Source organism: Lineus longissimus, chromosome 9, assembly GCF_910592395.1.
Source record: "Lineus longissimus chromosome 9, tnLinLong1.2, whole genome shotgun sequence".
Taxonomy (NCBI): Eukaryota; Metazoa; Nemertea; class Pilidiophora; order Heteronemertea; family Lineidae; genus Lineus; species Lineus longissimus.
Genome location: NC_088316.1, coordinates 16,903,314 through 16,923,170, shown reverse-complemented (window position 1 = coordinate 16,923,170; position 19,857 = coordinate 16,903,314). Strand labels below are relative to the sequence as shown.

General features: G+C 40.2%; 1 protein-coding gene across 1 annotated transcript in view; it reads right to left on the bottom strand.

Annotated features, from left to right (window-relative positions):
• LOC135493167 (mucin-5AC-like) overlaps positions 1–19,857 on the bottom strand; it is a 42,036-nt gene that overhangs the window by 13,442 nt on the left and 8,737 nt on the right. The window contains exon 2 of the mRNA XM_064780189.1: positions 9,379–9,494. Within this exon, the coding sequence (XP_064636259.1) occupies positions 9,379–9,494 (116 nt within the window). The remainder of the gene's footprint in view (positions 1–9,378; positions 9,495–19,857) is intronic.

Below are 19,857 nucleotides of genomic sequence, written 5' to 3'. Positions count from 1 at the left end.
AATCCCGTTTGACATTGTCAGATCTGACTATACGTGTATAGTGTTGGCATGAAGACTGTGGAAGATGTAAGTAACACGATGATTGTCAGATTTGATACGTTTTGAATCATAAAAATGCAGTTGGTAGCATCTTTGTAGAGTGGCCTAGTATCAGTGAAGAAAACGGTACGTGGAGACCCACTGCCGATGTTATGTATAGCTAGCTATCGCGCGCAGTAGCTAGCTATACATAACATCGGCAGTGGGTCTCCACGTACCGTTTTCTTCACTGATACTAGGCCACTCTACAAAGATGCTACCAACTGCATTTTTATGATTCAAAACGTATCAAATCTGACAATCATCGTGTTACTTACATCTTCCACAGTCTTCATGCCAACACTATACACGTATAGTCAGATCTGACAATGTCAAACGGGATTGACAAGCGGCCTCGTGTTCCAGCGGGCAGCGCCTGTACAGCTTGGTTCCCGAGCCTACCGCAAGGTTGGGGTTTAAGGGTTAATAGTTTCACCTTGACCTCGTCCTCTAAAATGCAGGACCAATCATATCAGCGGAATCAATTATTTATTTCCGCGGAGAAAATACTTAATTCCGTGGAGAAAAGTATTTATTTCCGTGGAGAAAAGTATTTATTTCCGTGGAGATAAATGTTATTTCCGCGGAGAAAATACTTAATTCCGTGGAGAAAAGTATTTATTTCCGTGGAGAAAAGTATTTATTTCCGTGGAGATAAATGTTATTTCCGTGGAGATAAATGTTATTTCCGCGGAGAAAATACTTAATTCCGTGGAGAAAAGTATTTATTTCCGTGGAGAAAAGTATTTATTTCCGTGGAGATAAATGTTATTTCCGCGGAGAAAATACTTAATTCCGTGGAGAAAAGTATTTATTTCCGTGGAGAAAAGTATTTATTTCCGTGGAGATAAATGTTATTTCCGCGGAGAAAATACTTAATTCCGTGGAGAAAAGTATTTATTTCCGTGGAGAAAAGTATTTATTTCCGTGGAGATAAATGTTATTTCCGCGGAGAAAATACTTAATTCCGTGGAGAAAAGTATTTATTTCCGTGGAGAAAAGTATTTATTTCCGTGGAGATAAATGTTATTTCCGCGGAGAAAATACTTAATTCCGTGGAGAAAAGTATTTATTTCCGTGGAGAAAAGTATTTATTTCCGTGGAGATAAATGTTATTTCCGTGGAGATAAATGTTATTTCCGCGGAGAAAATACTTAATTCCGTGGAGAAAAGTATTTATTTCCGTGGAGAAAAGTATTTATTTCCGTGGAGATAAATGTTATTTCCGTGGAGATAAATGTTATTTCCGCGGAGAAAATACTTAATTCCGTGGAGAAAATTCGAGAAAAAAAAATCGTATTTGAATCTAAAAAAAAACATGATGTCCCTAATGGGCCACCGTAGAGGAGCCCTGTGATTTAAGGGCATGCTCATCATACTGGTGATGAATCATTAAAGACGAATTTGAACTCTTGACTGATTTCTTGTATATGCCTATAACTACGGTTTTGTTATTGTTCATGTTATTCTTTAAATCCCTTTGGAACTTCCAAAAGGAAGAGTTTAAATGTTGGGAAAGTTATAAAAGTGTACTTCCCATTCCTGTTACGTGTTCAACAGCACCAATTGAACGTAGTTGGCTTAGGCTACGTACATGTACATTCTGGTTCGAGTCTCATTTTGAAGATACTTCAGGAATTCGCCAAAGAAAGGTGCAAGCTGAGGAAGAATGCTCCTGTGACATACTTTTCATCAACATTCCTTACCGCAAAACGACCAACCATACTTGGCCCCAAGCGAATGAATTCACGCCAGTTTTCCTCACTTGAATTTTGGGGCACTTTTCAAAAGACGGGAAACTAAATTGGTCTAAATGCTTGACATTGGTCTATTAGCTATACTAAATGTGTCAATACGATTATTGTCAGAGAATGAGTCTCATTATCGGAACCTATAACCAAATTGAAATAACATTATGAATAACGTTGTGTGACAACAAAATACGACGCATCAAGTGCTTATTTCACGGAATGGCCACTCACTTTAATTTTCAAATATATAGTTGTTGAGACACAAAAGAGAGTAAAGTGTTTTTTCGGCAAATTTGGAATGACATTATAATACCATGTCCTGCATTCCAAAAGTTAATTCGGAATCAAGAGAGCAAAGAGTCTATGAAAAAAGTCGAGTATGCTTAATGTAGGTCTAATGGTAGTTTCAAGGTGGTCATGATGACAAGTATTTCTATCAGAAGCTTTTGGGGGCTTTGTCCAAAAAAAACGCTCAGTTTTTGAATTTGTTCAAACATGTCAAGGCACAAGGACACAACGAGGAAACCCTGTCCGTGAGTAAGAAATGCTCGTGACCTGCAAGAAACAGAAACATTCAATGCTGCGTGCATGCGCAATGCATTGAATGCACTTCCGCGACAGAAAGTCATGTTCTTCAAACGGCAATCCCACTGGATAGGGAAGTAACCTATCGAGGAAGAAACAGGACAGCTCGATGAGAAAGCCAATTGACTGCTATCGTCTGCCTCTTGCTCTGGCACTGGCTCTTTTGGGGCTTACTGTCGAGTGGTAAAAGCAGCGCCATTGCCAGTGCCAGGGACAGGTATTGAACCGACCGGTCTACAAGCGCATTCCCATACATGTCAAGAACGTTCGAACGCTTGGTATACCGTAAAAGTGGCTCGCATGTCAAAACAGAACCCCACGTATCAAAACAACCTCAGGTGATCTGTAACCAAAATATTAGTGTTTTCTATGAGAGTGTAAAAGTCAATTTCCAACGTTTAAGAATAAACCGAAATTAAATGTTCTCAATGCTTTTTGATGCACTGTCTTTGTGAGTGTAACTTAGTTTAAGTCCTCTTTTGGGCATTGCGTCTGCCACACGATTTCACTTTTTGAATTGACGAAAAACATTAACTATTAAGCCCAGTGAGGTGTTTTTGGTCAAAGGGCAAGCCGACAGTCCAATGATTTAGACCATTATATTTACATAGATTCTTAGGTGGTTTCAATACAGTTTTTACGTTCGTTTATCCTGCGTTTTAAACTCCTTTTGAATATATTTAATTTCCGACAAGGTCTTTGAAAATCGACAATGGATATTTTTGGGAGATTGGGGATTTTGATTCCATTTTATTTAGTCATGAAATCGCGCATTCATAAGGTGTAACCACGAACTTGGATTCGTGCTTTTATTCAAGGAAGCATGTCGATGAAAAAACCATTAAAACATAGTAAGCCTTCAAAGGTCCGACCGCGAAAATGATATTTTATCTTAACTTTTGATCTCTAAGAAAGTCATTAGCTATCAAAAGGACAACACACCATCTGGAAACACTATCTTTTAAATCCCATTGTATAGAGAGGTGTGACTGTCGACTATCGACTGTATCGACTGTTTCCAGACCGGAAGTCGAACATAAACTGTGATAGGGGCACTAAAAGACCATTAAGAATCCATATGAAACAAATACGTTGGCATCACCATGGCAAAAACGATCATAGTCTAACTTTAGCAAGGATTTGAAGGATACAGTAATCAAATAGCATTGTTCTTGATCGGGCTGATGTATCAGTTCTACCATTAAGTTGAACACCGACTCCTTTTAATGTAATGTAATACATATAAACATACAGGTACACTAATTATCAAGCACAAAACTAAAGTTACTATAAACTATCTTGAAGTGGTGATTTGAGCGTATTAACTCATTAGGTGCATTTTCAGTAGATGATATTTGTGATGTACTGATTTCTCCAAGCAGAAGACCTCAATCGTTAGCACAACTGGCCTAACACAGTCCTGAGTATGATAAGTCAGGTACGTGGACAAGACCTCTAGATGATTCTTACCTCAAATCTTTCCACGAATAATTTCCGACTATGTTCCATTATTCCCATATTTTCCTTCACATATCATGTAAATTTGCAGTATTTCACTAAATCGCACTTGTAATACGACATCATAATTGCATATTCGGTATTTTCAGTTATAAGTGCTAATGTTTATCCAAGAAATACAAATAATTTTGTATTTTCAGCAAATACTTCCAAGAAATACGATAAATGCGTGAATAAATCGTTATTTTCAGTCATTATAAATGTCCAATGTCATGTAAAAGCCTGAAAAACGACTTGTAATTCGGTATTTTCAGGAAAAAGATCCTTGAAATATATCAGGAATACATTAGATCGATATATTCAGTCATCCTTCAAATATGGTATTCCATCTGGCAGTTTTAGTGGGTAAATGCGACGATATTCCTACTAAGACGCCACCATCACGCTTCATCACTAAAATGAGTAAGACTCTAAATATTTCCAGTGATGAGTTGGCCCGCTTTGTTCCTAGCAATCTTAGCAGTAGCAGACAATATGGTAGGTCACTGGCCCAAATAGGTAAGGCCAATACCCATGATAGTCACAAACTGCTCACAAAGAATAGCGAACCAAAGCTTTTCCGAGCTTTATATACGGGATCCCGACAGGTGTATGATTGGACTACATAGTATATTCAAATCATTTATATTATGATTAAAGCCTGTGGTTTTCTTAAGGCAATGTCGTGGTTGGCCTACCAATTCAAGATTTCTACTCGGAAATGGTAATTTAATTTTAAAGAAAGCATACGAGAGATTTCTATCTTGAAGTTTAAACAGTATTCGGGGCTTGAAGTAAGTTAATTTAGATCATTCTGCTGTATGTCTTTTGGCGACGCAACGGAGATTAACTATTAATGACAGTAATTTCCTCAGTGAGGAAATAGAATGCAGAAACTTTGATAGGAACCTACCTTTTTTAGAAGCATACTGATTTTTACAGCGTGAATGTCACTTTTATTGCAAAATGTGCCAGAATCCTTTAAATCCATCATGGCAGGTATTAGATAATCAGTCAATCAAAGTAACAGGCAAGATCAGAAATCGAGTGATGACGTATGAATCAGGAGTATTTGATCATAACTCAATGATGAAGCAAAATTTTCCCCAAAAGTGATGCTACCTGACTTTCAACGCTCAGAGACCTTGTATGGTGGACATCGAGTTTTATCCACTGAGCACCTCCAGCGAGTTCACACCCTCTCTTACATAAGGGCAGACCCAGGCAACCTTTATAGATACATGTACTTGCATTTCCAACAGCTTCAGAACGAACATGTCCATGTCTGACACTATCTCTTTTACAACTTGTTAGATGACATAATTATCACATATTTTGATAGTTTGATTCTAATTTACACTTTTTACACTTTTCAAACTGTGTCTGAAGGTGTCATTTTTGTGCGTTGAGAATTTATCTGGTGTACCAAAGAATGGAGAAAAAATTAATGTACACGTCACGAAATAATTCCAAGCGTCCTGCATGATTTGCTTTGTGAATGAGATTACTGGTCAAGGCACCCAAAATCGCATAGAAAGTCGACAAACACGTCAATTATATTTGTATCAACAATCCAAAAAAATCTGAGAAACTAAAAAGTCCGAAACACCAATTGTCATGAAATTCACCATCTCCCTGCTTTTTGTAAGAGCTTTTCCTTTATCCTTGTGTAGAGCTCTTTACTTTTGATGTATAATATCATAATCCATACGGTTATGAGTTAGCTTAGGCAAGGATTTGTTGACATATCTTTGGCTAAGGTGAACAAAGGCGGAGTTACTTCATGTTTCATTTATCCACGACATGCGTCACAACAGCAAAGTCAATTTGATATTCGACTTAATATTTCTATATTTAGTGACTTAAGCCAATTATATCCCTGTCCCCACGTAGGAACTAGGAATCAACAATAATATTTAGGCATAGTTTAACTATATATCCAATGTCTACGGCATACACATTAGATACTTTAGGAAGGAAATCTGAACGGCTATCTTTCAAAATCAAGAATCTGCCGTTGTGTTGGCATTGGTCATGAGTACTGCTTTTCTACACGTTTCAAATTACTGAATTGAATGATCTACTCTCAAGGGGTGTAATACACTTTCGTCAGTTATCAGCCTTCAGTGATTTTATTATTGCTAAAAGGACCATTAATGCTTTCACCAATTCCAGAGCATGTCGTATGCACTTGAGTAGAAATTAGAAGTACTAAAAGCTTGTCGGAAGCGAGTCGAAGGAAATATGAATTTTGTCACGTGATTTTCAATATTTTCGCCGCCATGTTGCCTTTGGTAGATCACGTGGCCAGACGACGTCATCTGCATGTGATGTATCGATGGCCAGGATAACCTTTTTCGCGGCCACCCTTTGTAAACAATTCTTTTTAAAATTTCCCTCGATTGTTTGGTTGTCATCATGAAACTCGTCCTCGATTCCAACCCCAAAGAATTTGATATCTTCATGATATGCACGAATTCTAGGGTTTGATATCAACAACCACTCGACACAACTTACATGCTAATACATCTCAACTCTAGTGCAGGTCAACATGAATTCCTTTGTGGATCTGGCTTTCATTCTCAAACCTGCTTGTCAGTATGATAGTTCGCATTCCATAGTCGTGGGCGGAATCTTTGACTCTCTGCCTAAATGTCAGGTCGGGAAGTCAAATATGAAGGGTCGAACAAACAGGAAGGCTACCCGCTCCCGACTTCAAATGTCGGAATTATCAGCATACCAGACGGTGAAGCAGGCCGACAAACCAGCCACCTCATTCCTCGATCTCGCTACCATTAGTTGCATTAGCTTAGTTCCCAATTTTCTCACCAGAGCAACGAAACGATCGGTTATGCCCGCCATATGGAAAATATTATGATATAGATATCAATAGTTATCCTGACGATGCAAGAAGGTCAATGGTTGGTCGAGAAAGCTGGACATCACAGGCATGATACAGATCGGCTCATCCGCCATTCTGGCGTCTGGTACATCAATATTAGTATGGGAAATGCACTGGATATGCAACAGTCTTCAACTCACCTCATTTTTATGTCGAGGGGAACTTTAATGCCTTTAATGCACTGATAGTCGAATTTAAACACGTGTCCTATACCCTCTGGCCAACCTAACACCCTAACATGGTAGTTCCATTAATGAACCATGTAAACCATGCTGACCTGACCAAAGTGTATACATCTGAACTAAACCTAGAGGCTGTTGGCATATTAGGTCATTTTAGGTGAATTTGCCAAGGACAACATGAGATTAGAAGAGGTTGATCATTATACACAGCACTTAGCGCACCTGGACTGTCATAGCACAAAAAAAAGGTGGACCCCTTATATAGGTTGGCGACGAATTCTTGACTACTCACTCAAAGGCTTTTTTGAAACTCGAAGCAAAAGATACCCGTGTTTGAAAATGGTGTAACAAGAATGAAAGTCCCCATGAATTTGTCTCAACTCACATTGTCTTGTAACAGCTATATTATTGCATGAGACCGCCATCACTTACTTCGATTTCTCGGAAACTCTTCGCCAGCTAATTTATGCCCTGTTTTATTCAACAACATAATTCTAGCAATAGGCCCTTGTATAATAGCTCATAAGCCGACAGCTGGTTGAAATGGCCTCCTTCCAATTTGAAAATACAAGACCTTAACCACATCCTGTGGGCGAATTTAAAGTACCGTACCCGAAATGACCAGAAGGATTGGTTCCCATTCTTGGGTTTCCGTTAGTAAACTTTTAAATTAGGCACTTGATATTGAGTAGAAAAGCAAATTTGAATATTTTAGGTATTTTATTAATTCTATATATATTTCATCGGCCCTTGACCGTCCGATTAAAGATGGATTCAAAGAAAAGTGAAGTGATTTGATTTTAATTTATTTGCTTGGTCAACACCGTCGCCCATCCTCGCCGCATATCATAAATGTTAAAGGGGACATCAGTATACTATCATCAAATTGTCAAGTACCCAATGGCCTCGGTATCAAATGACACCACAATTACACTCACAACGCAGTGGTTTGTAAAAGCAAAGGTTCATCTCTTCAGGGCGCAAGACTTGGATACGTCCGAGAAATTACATTCGCAGAAGTGTACAGTGATACATTCAAACATTAAGGTCAAGGTAAGGAATGAAGGCTCCGGCGCAAACGCCTTCGCCAAACAAAACCTTGACTCCCCCGCCGGGAGGTCAAATGTCTCAACTGAATCAACTGAACAAGACCCTTCTCTAAGGTTCAAATGTGTCTCAAATATTAATTCATAACTCCAAGCCATTCAAATATCCCGTCCATTCTTAAATCTTCCCAACTGATTCCTGAATGACCCTAGAGAGACAAATAGATTGTCTTGTCAAAAACCTATAATGATTGAAATAATAACTGTGTTGATATATCATGGAAGTATTTTGACATTTCAGACAATACTCATCCGTGTTGTTGTGCACTTGGTGAATGGGATTGTGGACAAACAGATAAGGATCCGAATTTACAAACAAGATTTTGGTTATAATCACGAGCAGTGGTTGTGTCTTGAAGTTAATGGAATTTTGTGATATAGAAGGAGTCAAAGTTACTATTGCTGAAAATATTTCGAAAATCGCAATGAAAATGCTGTATATCAGTGTCATCTTTTTGTTCTGGGAGACGTCCCAAAAGTCTTTCGACGCGACATGTCGGCCACGCGTCAAAGACATCGCCCACATCAACAGGCTTGGCGCATTCTGACCGCCTGACCCCGACCTGACCACATCCTGTACGCGACACCACCTCCAAATTGTACCGAAAGTGGGTCAACTGAGACGGCCATTCACGTAGTACGAGTTTCGATGGTTGTGTATTCACGGTTCTGTCCTCTTAACTTGACTTAATAACTCATTCATACTTTTGATGGTTCAGATCTCCGGGTTGCCTTCACGATTTTGTCCTTTAAACGTGACATAAATCATTTCTTAAATCATCAAATGACACAGACAAAGAATACCTTTCATCATAGATAGGCCTATTGCATATGTGGATCAAAGATGAGAAGCTTTATCTATATTTTGAAAGACATTCTTTACTTAAACTTGACTTCATAACAACTCATGGTCAAGAATCTTTACATAGACTTGACTTAATTTGACTTTAATCCCTGATGACACAGGTTGATTTGTTGACCTTCTGAATTCTTCTCGTGTTGTCAGCCTGGTATTTATCAATGGGCGTCTTGAACAAAGAACGGTCACGATACACCGAGAAGTATCGATCGATTCGATATGGCATTGTTGTTACGAGGCTGCTGAACTTTGGATTCCATCTCGGCCGCTAACTTCTCTGTACATGTTTACGTACATCCCGTCAGTGTCATTGGCGATTGTTCTATTACGAGTAGCAAAGAATACTGTCAATACTTCTTTGAGTTCACATCTTTCTATTGATATCCCCGAGGATAACTTGACTTAAACTTAGCCTTACCTTGTAATGTTCCAGTGCATCCAACGCTCTCGTGTACCCCTCTGGTGAGTAGACACACAGAGAAGAGAGCAACTCGAAAATCTGTATCTTGACGCCAACATTGCTGTTGTCGAGGGCTGAAAAACCAAAAGAGAGAATGTATTAAAGATAGTCAAGGTGAATGAGCGGGGTGGTTGTAGTCAAGATTGCTATTGATGAGAATAGAAAATGAAAATAGAGTGAGCTCAGCCCATTGAAGAGGAAATGCATAAACCTCAAATTAGCTATTGGTGCTAAAGGAAATAGAGGTAGCACATCGGTGATGGTCATTGGAGCAAGAGTATGAGCAAGCTTGTTGGAGAGTCTTAGAACGATAAGAGTGAACTTCATGGCAAAAAAAGCAAAAATAGCAAGCCTCTGATGTTCCTGTCGAAGCAGTAATCCTGTCGGCCAGAATCTGCTCCCACCTACCCAGCCTTAGATGCCACTGGCGTGCCGAAGACTCCGGGCGCCCGGAGTTAGCCGGCGCCAGTCCGGACGCCTCCGCTGTCAGGCCAGGCCGCCTGCACTGATTGCTTTCTTTCCGCTATCCCTAATTTGATGGAGGCTGATTAGGCTGTGACAATGATGGATTCATTGGTTTCAAGCGATATTACTTGTGAATCGATAGGGCATTGATTCTAATTCTTCATGCAGTGGAATGTTGAAGACTCCCACGAGGAGCATGTTGCAAACGTGACGTGTTTCCCGGGAGCAGTTCGATTCCTGCAAACTTCTTTTTTTCGCAGTTGGGGTACATTCCCACGGTCCCCTCCTTTTTAAATCAAATTTGTCCCCTCTGACCGAGTGCGGCGAAAAAACCCCATATTTTTATCTTATACTACAATATTTCAGAGAACGTGCATGTATGAACGAGTCGGGCTTAGCTTGTGGAATATGCTTAAAATGCAAAAAAATCAAGTGAACTTACAAATTATGTTTACCTCCATCGGAGCTGCACCAAAAAAAACCGATAATCCTATATCCTATAAAATTGAACCCTGGCAAGATAAATCCACGCTTTTTCTGAAATGTTGTTTTTCCCAGAACCTGATAGAGTTAGCTACATTAGTCCGTTTCATATTCATCCGAGATAATGTTTACGACCTTTATGGTCGCTCTATTAAGAATAACTGACCAAAAGCAACCATTCATGTGTGTTAATATTGGTCATGTCTCAAATATATGAATGCATTGGGCACTTGTGCAGAACTATTAGGAAATTCTAGGCAAATTATCGAATAACAAAACATAAAGCGATTATAAAATAACTTGATGAAAAAGTTCTTGCTGCCTTTTGATGTAAAATTATTTAAGCGGAATTAGTGGATTTATTCGTGTGTGTGAAATAAATACTATTCAAGTTTGATAAAGAAACGGGGCCTCCCCTTTTCGGGCCTAGACATTTCTCAGGGTTATTATTCCGTTTGGGGACATTTTAAAAATGACAGAATTGAAATATGAAATTTAAATTGTCGAACTTTTACAATGCAACCTACTTTTATGACGTGTTATTGCGTAGTTTGTGGAATTATAACGTTGGTGTTATTGCTCTTAACCTCTCTTTAACCTCTCTAATGAAATAGAGATGTTTCGAGACGTTACGCTAACGTGAACCTAATTTACACAGAGCCATCTATTATCTTTATTGTAAAATTACCACATAAATATTGACACTGGCACTTCATAATAAATTGGTTCCACTAAATGGTAATTTATTGTATTGTTAATGTCGAACAGGATTCTTAAATTGGACAATAAATCAGGGTTATGTGTCTTCCTCACATTTCCGGTCAAGGCAGATGTTCTGGACTCCATTTCAAATGTGCAAATCCACCAATATTATTCAATTCGCCTGGACGTGTGGGTCTCCATGTTGCGACGTATTCTTGATTTTAAGATTGGAACAACAGGAACAACAGGCTGCAGATTATCATACTCTACTGTTCGACTTCATAGATTGTAGCTTGGGTTGACATCTTGAAAGTAGTACTTACTAACTAGTTCCCTCCCCTCACCCCTCCCGGTATCGTTGAAATATGCCTACCATATTGTATTAAGGGTTAATAATTATCAATCCAGTTGTTTACGCTTTGTTGACACAATGACTATAACTCATTAAGGAAGATTCCTCCAGAACATCGCTGATGAATAACCCGCCTCCTCATCCTGACGCATGCAACCGTGAATCAAAGATGTCGCAAATAAAAACCGATATCTCTCATCAAGAGATGTATATGTAAAGGAATTACAAGATGCTGACGATGAATTCAACTCGCGTTCGTGATTAAGGCATGAATCAGTTATCAAAGTTTTGTCTATATTTCTTGTGAAATTTTGTAAAGGGGTATTTCACAACATCAGTTGGTAAGGCCTACTTTCATGGCTGTCAATATTTGTAGCTAAGTAAAGGCCCTAAGCAGACATTTCAAGTATTTACAAAGTAGGTAAGAGAAAGATGGAATGTCCTATACTTCTTCAGGTCTGAATGGTAGGGACATTTTTGCGGGGATTTTTCATTGTCAAATATGGGGAGGGAATTTAACCGTGTTTAAATTTGTCAAACATTTCCTGATCCTGACCGCAATTAAAAGTCTTAAAAGAGCAAACATTTTTTGCATTCCGGTGCCAATTTTAATTTTTTGTTGTCAGTCGGATTCGCGATGTCCTCCTGCTGGGATTACACTCCGCACGCAGTATAGCACAGGTCTCGTCCCTGTATTGAGGAAGATGAATCGGATGACGACGAAGCCGTTAGACAGGACACAGCCAGTACATGGTTGTCTCCACCCTAGACTACACCTGTTCACGTAGGCCTAGATTGTCTTTATTTGACACAGCATGGGTCGTCTACCTATACCACACTCTTTGTACGCAGGCCAAGCTTTTCTAGTCGTCACAGCTGGGCTTCCGGCACAGCAGGAAGCCTGCTATAGGCCAAGAATTCTTCCTGGTTGTAACATAGAAATACAGTAGACCTCTGTTATAAATCCATCCTAACGCTTAGGCTCGCAAACGCGGTCGATAAGCGAGAGGTGTCCTGATTACAAAGGTAGAATTAATAGAAGATGACCGATTCGTGACGAAATCAGTGTCGTTAGATATGGTGGACATCTACTTGAGGTGTCCGCTCTTCTTTTTGGTCGCATAGGAAACCATGTGCCTCTGGGACATTCCTGAGCGTGTGGGTGTCTACGCCAACGTTAGATGTGTCATTTCGCCTATTGATCCACCTAAAGGGCCCATGCGTCATGGAGGAGTTGTTTGCCAACGCGTCAATTCACCAGTCGCCCACTAGGGGTCTGCGGCTACACAAAGTGATCATGGCGCCTCTCGTGTTCAGATGTGTACCACTTTTTTGCCTGACTTTTGCGCCACGAGACATTTAGTGTCGGTGTAGAACACATTTACTGATGAGGGGTGCTCGCGAAACGGCCTGACATCTACATGTATCAGTCGTCAGTTTTGAATATATGAAAGGAGACATATAGCTTTTTTTAAACTATCGAAAATGTTTGGCCTAAAATGGTAAACAAAAATACAGAGAAAGCGTACGCCTGAAACGTTGGTCTTACCCATATTAGGTTTATAAACATGCAAAGTTCAAATGGGTAAAAGGCATATTGTTCTTTAAATAAAGTCAAAGTATTTAACCGGGTCACCCAAACACAGGGACAGGCAAACCCTTTGCTGATGTCAGGGCTCGTGTGCTTGTATGAACAGTGGGCAGAATGACCACATACTGTATTTGTACAAACTGAAGAGCAGTTCTGTGTTGCTAGTGTTCTTCTCGGTTAGCAATATCTGATGGTACACGTTGAGTGCTTGTCCGAAAATTGCCTAGTAAATAGTGCACTTTTGAGCTAACAATCTGCAGATCTAAAGAAACCAACATTTCGGTTACTCAGCCGATTTGGGGCATCAATTCTTATCCCCAGTCCAATCCCGCCTTCTACCATGGGTAATCGTCCATCAAAAAATAATACAGCCAGATTGACTGTGCACAGATTATGCATCGCTACAGATAACACAGCAACGTTCATTCCTTTACTTGAAAAGCACAAACCATACTATAAAGCATTCAAAAGCCTTTATTCCATGTATTATGAAGCTTTGTTATGCAGTTACCGTATTGAACGTCTCTGAGAACTGACGTAAAATCTTTGCATAAAACATCTCTAACCTCAAAACGAAGTTTTTTTAAGAAGTGAAGAATCAAAAGTTCGCCCATTCGTGAAATCGGAAAGAATATCTGACCTAGAAGTAGGTAATGAAAGTTTTGGGTCAGCCTTCTTGTCCTCAGTTTCTAAAGAGGCAAACAATTGCTCCGTTTCATGAAAGCTGCAAATACGCAATCCTCCATTCATGGTTTGGTTGTAAAATTCAGAAAGAAGTCAAAAGGAATTTATTCTTAAATCAGACCACGTCGCCATACAAGTAATTGTCAATAGATAGGATTTAACAGTTCATGATCATTTTAAATCGATATCACATTATCATGTTATTGGGATGGTTCTTTTTATAAACCGATTGGAACACAAGTCATGACTATTTCAAGACTACTTCAGAGGCATGGTTCCCATAATTTCCATGTGTAAATCCTTTCAAAATACTCTAGAACCGTGTATGATTGGTATCTTAAGTTGGACATATGGTACCGTGATGTTACAAGGACAAAATTACGTCACAATACCAAATCGGTAAAAACAACAGACAATGTTTAAGCAATTTAGTTTGGAGGCGACGAAAATCCTCTCGAAAACATTATCAATACCTTAGATCGCTATTGTAGTGCATCTGTGGTACTTATTTCTTCTCATCAATAAGCCATGTCATCACTTGATGCGGTAACTTGATCAATGTTTTTGCCACAAAACCTCTCATAGCGATGACACCAGTAAATAGTCTCTAACGAGTGGAGCAATATTGCATCACGTTGGCAGAATCATTTACACTTGTTCAGAAACATTGTCTTTTGTCAATGTACACTTAATACAAAGGCGAACATTTCTGAGGGCACAACTTTGATCTGAGATGGGAGGATTTATTTTATACGTCATATCACGAATGCTCTACATCCGTGGTAATATTTGAGTCAAGTGACGTGGGTGTATCGACTTCTTCTTTACAATACGTCATGTTTCCGGTGATAAATCAGTTTGAATTTGAATTCGAGCTCACCTGGTAAAAGATTAGGTATCCTGTTCATTCTTGTAAATAAACATTTATCTCTCGTCTGTTGCAGAATCATCATATCCATAGAAGTGAGTGCCTCCCCGAACCAGAACTATCAACTGACCCAGTGCAAATGCCTGGGAATCGCGGACTTCAACAACTAACTCTCATTTTCAAGGCTCCGGACTCCATCAAGTCGACCTCAGGAATTCGATCCATCATTTCGAAACAAAACCCCCTACCCCCAACCCCTGACCTACATTCTTTGGTCAAGATTTCGATTAGTGATATTTAATTGCCAAATGTACCACCTGCTGGGATATTGTCCGGGTCATTGTTTAAGCCCACTGGATGTCTTTTGACCAGGCGCCTCTCAGAGAGCGCCGAAGTTTCGGGCCTTGAGGAGACAGTTAGATGTTGACGGCAAAACCGCAAAAGAAGCTTCAGATACCCCGCTCATAGTGTAGCCCATTCCTGCTTCCCTTTACTACAGTTACTGTGCATCTTGTGAGACTTTCTGTGCATCGATGCACGTGAGATTATGCCCAGCTTAGTGTGGATTGAGACTACATGTATTCCAGTGTAACCACGCATGTGCATTTCGACATGTTAAGCACTGAAATCTGCAAGCTGGCTAAGACAACTTAGAATGAAATTTTCTTGCAAATGGCGTCCCTTGGGCATATCGATCCTTATTTATCCGCGTCGATACAAAAGTGCGGGGATCATTAATCACTCTGAGGCAAACACGTCCGACGCCCCATTTGACGCTTGACTTTTGTACCCTCCCCGGCCGACGATGCAAGGGTAGCGAGGGCTTCCTGTTTTGTGTTTGGTCCTTTCCCTCACTACGTCATCCGAACCCAAGAGAATGGGTAGGCCTGCCAACTATTGGAACCACCGTCTAGTTGCATACTAATGCATCCAAGAACATTAACCACGAAATAGTTTTGCTTTTCGTTAATTGAATCAATGCATCTTACGTAATATCATTTGTAAACATTTCAATTAAAATACGACCTACATTTATGTAAAAGAACTGCTCGATCTAATTTCACAGTTTCTACAGATGAGATTAATTGATGATAATTAGCACAAGAATTCAGTGGAATGTACGCTGATTTAGGTGAAAAGGACCCGGGAGATATGCATGTCACCGAGGCAAGAATGAGGGAGTCGTTTATGTAAAATCTCGAAATTTGACACGAACCAATGGATTGGGTGGATGTTGTCGGATATGTCACTGGGTTACAAGAAGGGTGGAACAGTTGATGAGGTCTGCCTGCTGATCAATGATTAATGACCAAGACGGTGAAACCGTGTCTTCCTGACATTCCTAGCAGAAGACGGGACCCTCGTTCAGCATGCGGTCCCTGCAGAATAACCACGACTGCTGTTTTGTTTGGAACCATACAGAGTGCTCCAAAAAGGTAACCGTGGGAAATTCTTTCGGTGCAAGTGTGTCGTCGGAAGCCACAATTGGTGACAAGCGGGGAGGAGCACCTGATTCGGACTATCTGAATAATGATAAACGACCAAGCTGATTAGAACATATAATCTCCCTAATTTTGCTGAATGGGCAAACGACCCTTGCACTTAGTGGTCCGCCAAGAATGTCGCATTTTGCTTGGAACCGTATAGGTTATCCCAAAAAGGTAAAGATGGGAACCTGTGTCGACAGATGTCACATTGTGACAAGCCGGGAGGAGCCCTTGATGAGGTCTGTCTGATTAATGATTAACGACCTTACTCGTAGTTAGGTCATGTTCTTAACTTTACTGACAGAGAATGCGACCCCTTCACAGCATGCGGTCCCTTCAGAACCAGACGAAGATTAACGACCAAACTTGCCTTTTACGATTGTCACATCTACAATAATTAGGTCTAATTTATCACTGAGTAGAATGGTATCAGGAATTTTCACCTGTAACGGAAATCGCCCAACAAAACAAATGTAAACAATCTTGCATAATGTGTACAAATGCGATTGTGTGGCATATTCGATGACAAAAATAAACAAACAACTTAAGTATTTTTTGGTTGATAGGCATTATCCTTGCATGCATTATCCTTGCATGCGACCGTGAACTGTAGACAATGTTTGCATTTTGGCTCCCCCTGTCTAATTTGCTAATCGGCTTTCTGAAATTATGACAATCTACATGTATTAAAAGGTCGGGTCAATGCCAACGCCACGCCTGCAAAACTTCAAGTGTGAATCTATCGCGGGTATAAAACAAAGATGATTGCTCTGTGTTCCCAACAGCGCAAGTTCCTCAACGATCACATTACGAGGTCATGTAATGGCGTTTTGACCAATCAGCAGCGCCGAGAATAGTATCTCCATGGTCCAATCAACTGCGTCCATTCTGTTGGTTTGCTCCCAAACAATACTTCATTCGTATACATGTACTTGTACAGTACGAGTGCGTGTTTTGTCCTGTGTGACTGTATTTTTTATGTATATTGCATTGTCTTTCAATGTAAGATTTAGCAATAAAATTCTACCTAACACTTCCTTTCTCACTTATTCTGTACAACCAAGCACGGCATTCGAGGAAACTCTAAAAACTTGCTTCCTCAATCTTGCAAATTTGAGTACCCTTCCACTATCTGGGGACACAGAGTGTGGCCTACATTTTGGCCTATTCAAGCATGATTTTTAGATTTATCGTATCCGCCAGCTTATGACAGACATCTGTAGCCCCTGACCCCAACTTTGTGTCCATCGGCACCCCGTCATGTTTGTTTGAGTAAAGAAAGGAAATGTCATGCACAGAATTAATCTCATACGTTGACAATCCGACAAACATATCTAACTGCACAAATCTATTGTGAAGTGTCATGCACATGTATTTACGTACATGTAGCACATGCGTTGGCACACTGGTGAAAATAAAAAGTGAAATAACAAGTGGTGAAGTGCTCCGTAGGACCACGTAGTTATTGAGTTCACACGCTCGTTGTGAAGCTCGGTATTCCACTCTGAAAACAGGACTCTCCATTACAGTAGCCTGCGTTTTCTCAGCCGATCATCGCACGAAAGGAAACACAATTTGGCATTCCATTCAAAAACGTCTCAACCTCAGAGTGATGAATGTGCCTTTTGTACGAAACCGACTAGCGTTGTATCTCTTCATAACCAGATTTTTCAAAACGTATTGTTCATTTTGTAAGCAACCTGCAGCCATTTGTCATAATCAGGTCATGCAATGCTCCCTGCAGTACTTGGTTTTGTCCTTTTTGTGGGGTTTTTGTGGGTTTGGCATTCTGAGTATTGTGCTCTATGACATTCGTGCAATTTTTGATTCTTGAAGATTGCATCCATTGGCCTACTCGTTTTCAATCTGACATTTTGTTGGTTTCCTGATGGACGGTACAGATATTAGCTTAACTCACTCTCCAGACATCGACGAAGACATCTGATACCATCATTTGTGCCCCTGCTCTGCAACACTTCTATTTGACCAACCTCTATACTTTTCACCCAACGGCCCACCGCCCAGCTTACCGATGTGGTCGACACGAACCACCAGCAATTGTCCAACGAAATAAATTGATTATTAACAATCTCGAGAAATTGCTAAATGTTGCACAAAATAAACCACAATATCGCAATCAATTCCAAGTTAAACTCGCCCCGAGCGCCAAGTGTGCCCTGCACACGATACAGTGCATGAATGCACACACTGTTACGGTCAAGTTCTATAGGCAACTGGTGTCGGAATCAACGGTGTTTGAAGAGACAACTTCCGGTGTAAATCTCCCCAAATAACTCTACCTCGGCATCTTTTTCTGTCTGCTTCATTGTCCTTTGGAGACTTTTTATCATTCGGTCAATATTCATGGTTTCGTGCACAATGGTGGCCTCCGGGATGCTTCCGTGGATGCAATGCATTCCTCGCCGCTCCTCCGTTTGTGTTACGAGTTTTTCTACGCGGATTTGTTGAAGTAAATCATTGAGGCAGTAGCTGTTTTATGAGGACACTTCTCATTGTGATGGCCATGGCCGGAACCCAATGATCCACATTAGGGATTTGAGAACCAGTCAATGGTGGAGAGATAGAGAAAACCAGGATGAGGAAGGAATGCGTTTTCATTCCAATCCGGTTCGAATTTAGATATGACTACATGCAACTGAGGCAAGACTAAGGGTGAGGTCCGTTTAAGAGAAAGGAAAGATGATATGTTACAATAATAGACAGGATTTTCTTTCTAGAAACATGAGACTAAAATCATAATGCGCCAAACATGTCAATTTACGATTCCTTCGGTATTTTGTGTCGTCTATTCCGGAATTGTTGGTATGATATGCTCAGATAATTTCCCCATGGCGCCCCAAGTCTGCTGGTCACTGTCGGTGGTAGTTCGCGGGGGCAAGACCGAGTTTAAGTGGTAGAAAACACCGGTTCTTCTGAGGATAGCAGCTGAGATCGGTAACTTCTCTCATCAGTAACCGTAGAATCCTTGGCTGAACCTAATTCGACCTGATAAAACGATAATACATGTACACAGCTAATGTACATAAGCTCTGATTCGACCAAACCTGTTGTAAGTCAAGATAACCCTATATCAGTCGAGAAACAACCAGATTTTGGGAACCATTCGAGCTGTCCCTAGTAACGCTTCTAGATAACAGTATCAATGGGAGCCAAAGCAATAATTCAACATCATGTCAACCGTTCCTGTGTATTCAGAAAACCTTGGGAACTTTACCCATAACCGTTTCTCAAACGACCCCTTCCCTGTCATACTTAACAGAAATGTTTGATTCATAACTGCATGAAGCCAGAGAGCTATGTACAGTCATCTATCATCCGTGGACAAGGGCCCCCTGTCTCGGTTTCGGGCATGCCAGTCCTTGCCTGTCCATGGACCCAAGCAAAGTCTCTGAACTCAAATTGACCCAGAAGTCCTAAATTCTCACATTTCTACGATATGTATACATATCATTGCAGGGTATTTAATTAGACTAGATACCCAACGGAGAGGGGAAATAAGTACAGTGAGCACATATAGAACTGGTTCAAGTTAGGATGAACCTTCTGGACTTATCATCTCAGACAAGAAGACCAAAATACTGTCCTTCATGGGGAGGTGTCCTGGTTACAGTGGCGAGATTGTACAGAAATGATCCATTTGGTTCAAACATCACTGCCCTGTACATAGATACGTTGTCGTGTTGATACAAGGGACCGCTAATTTGATTGTTATAAAGGAAGTTCAGAATAATAGGGTTTTTTTTACCACGAAATACGATTTCGCCATACAAATCTTGTTCATAAT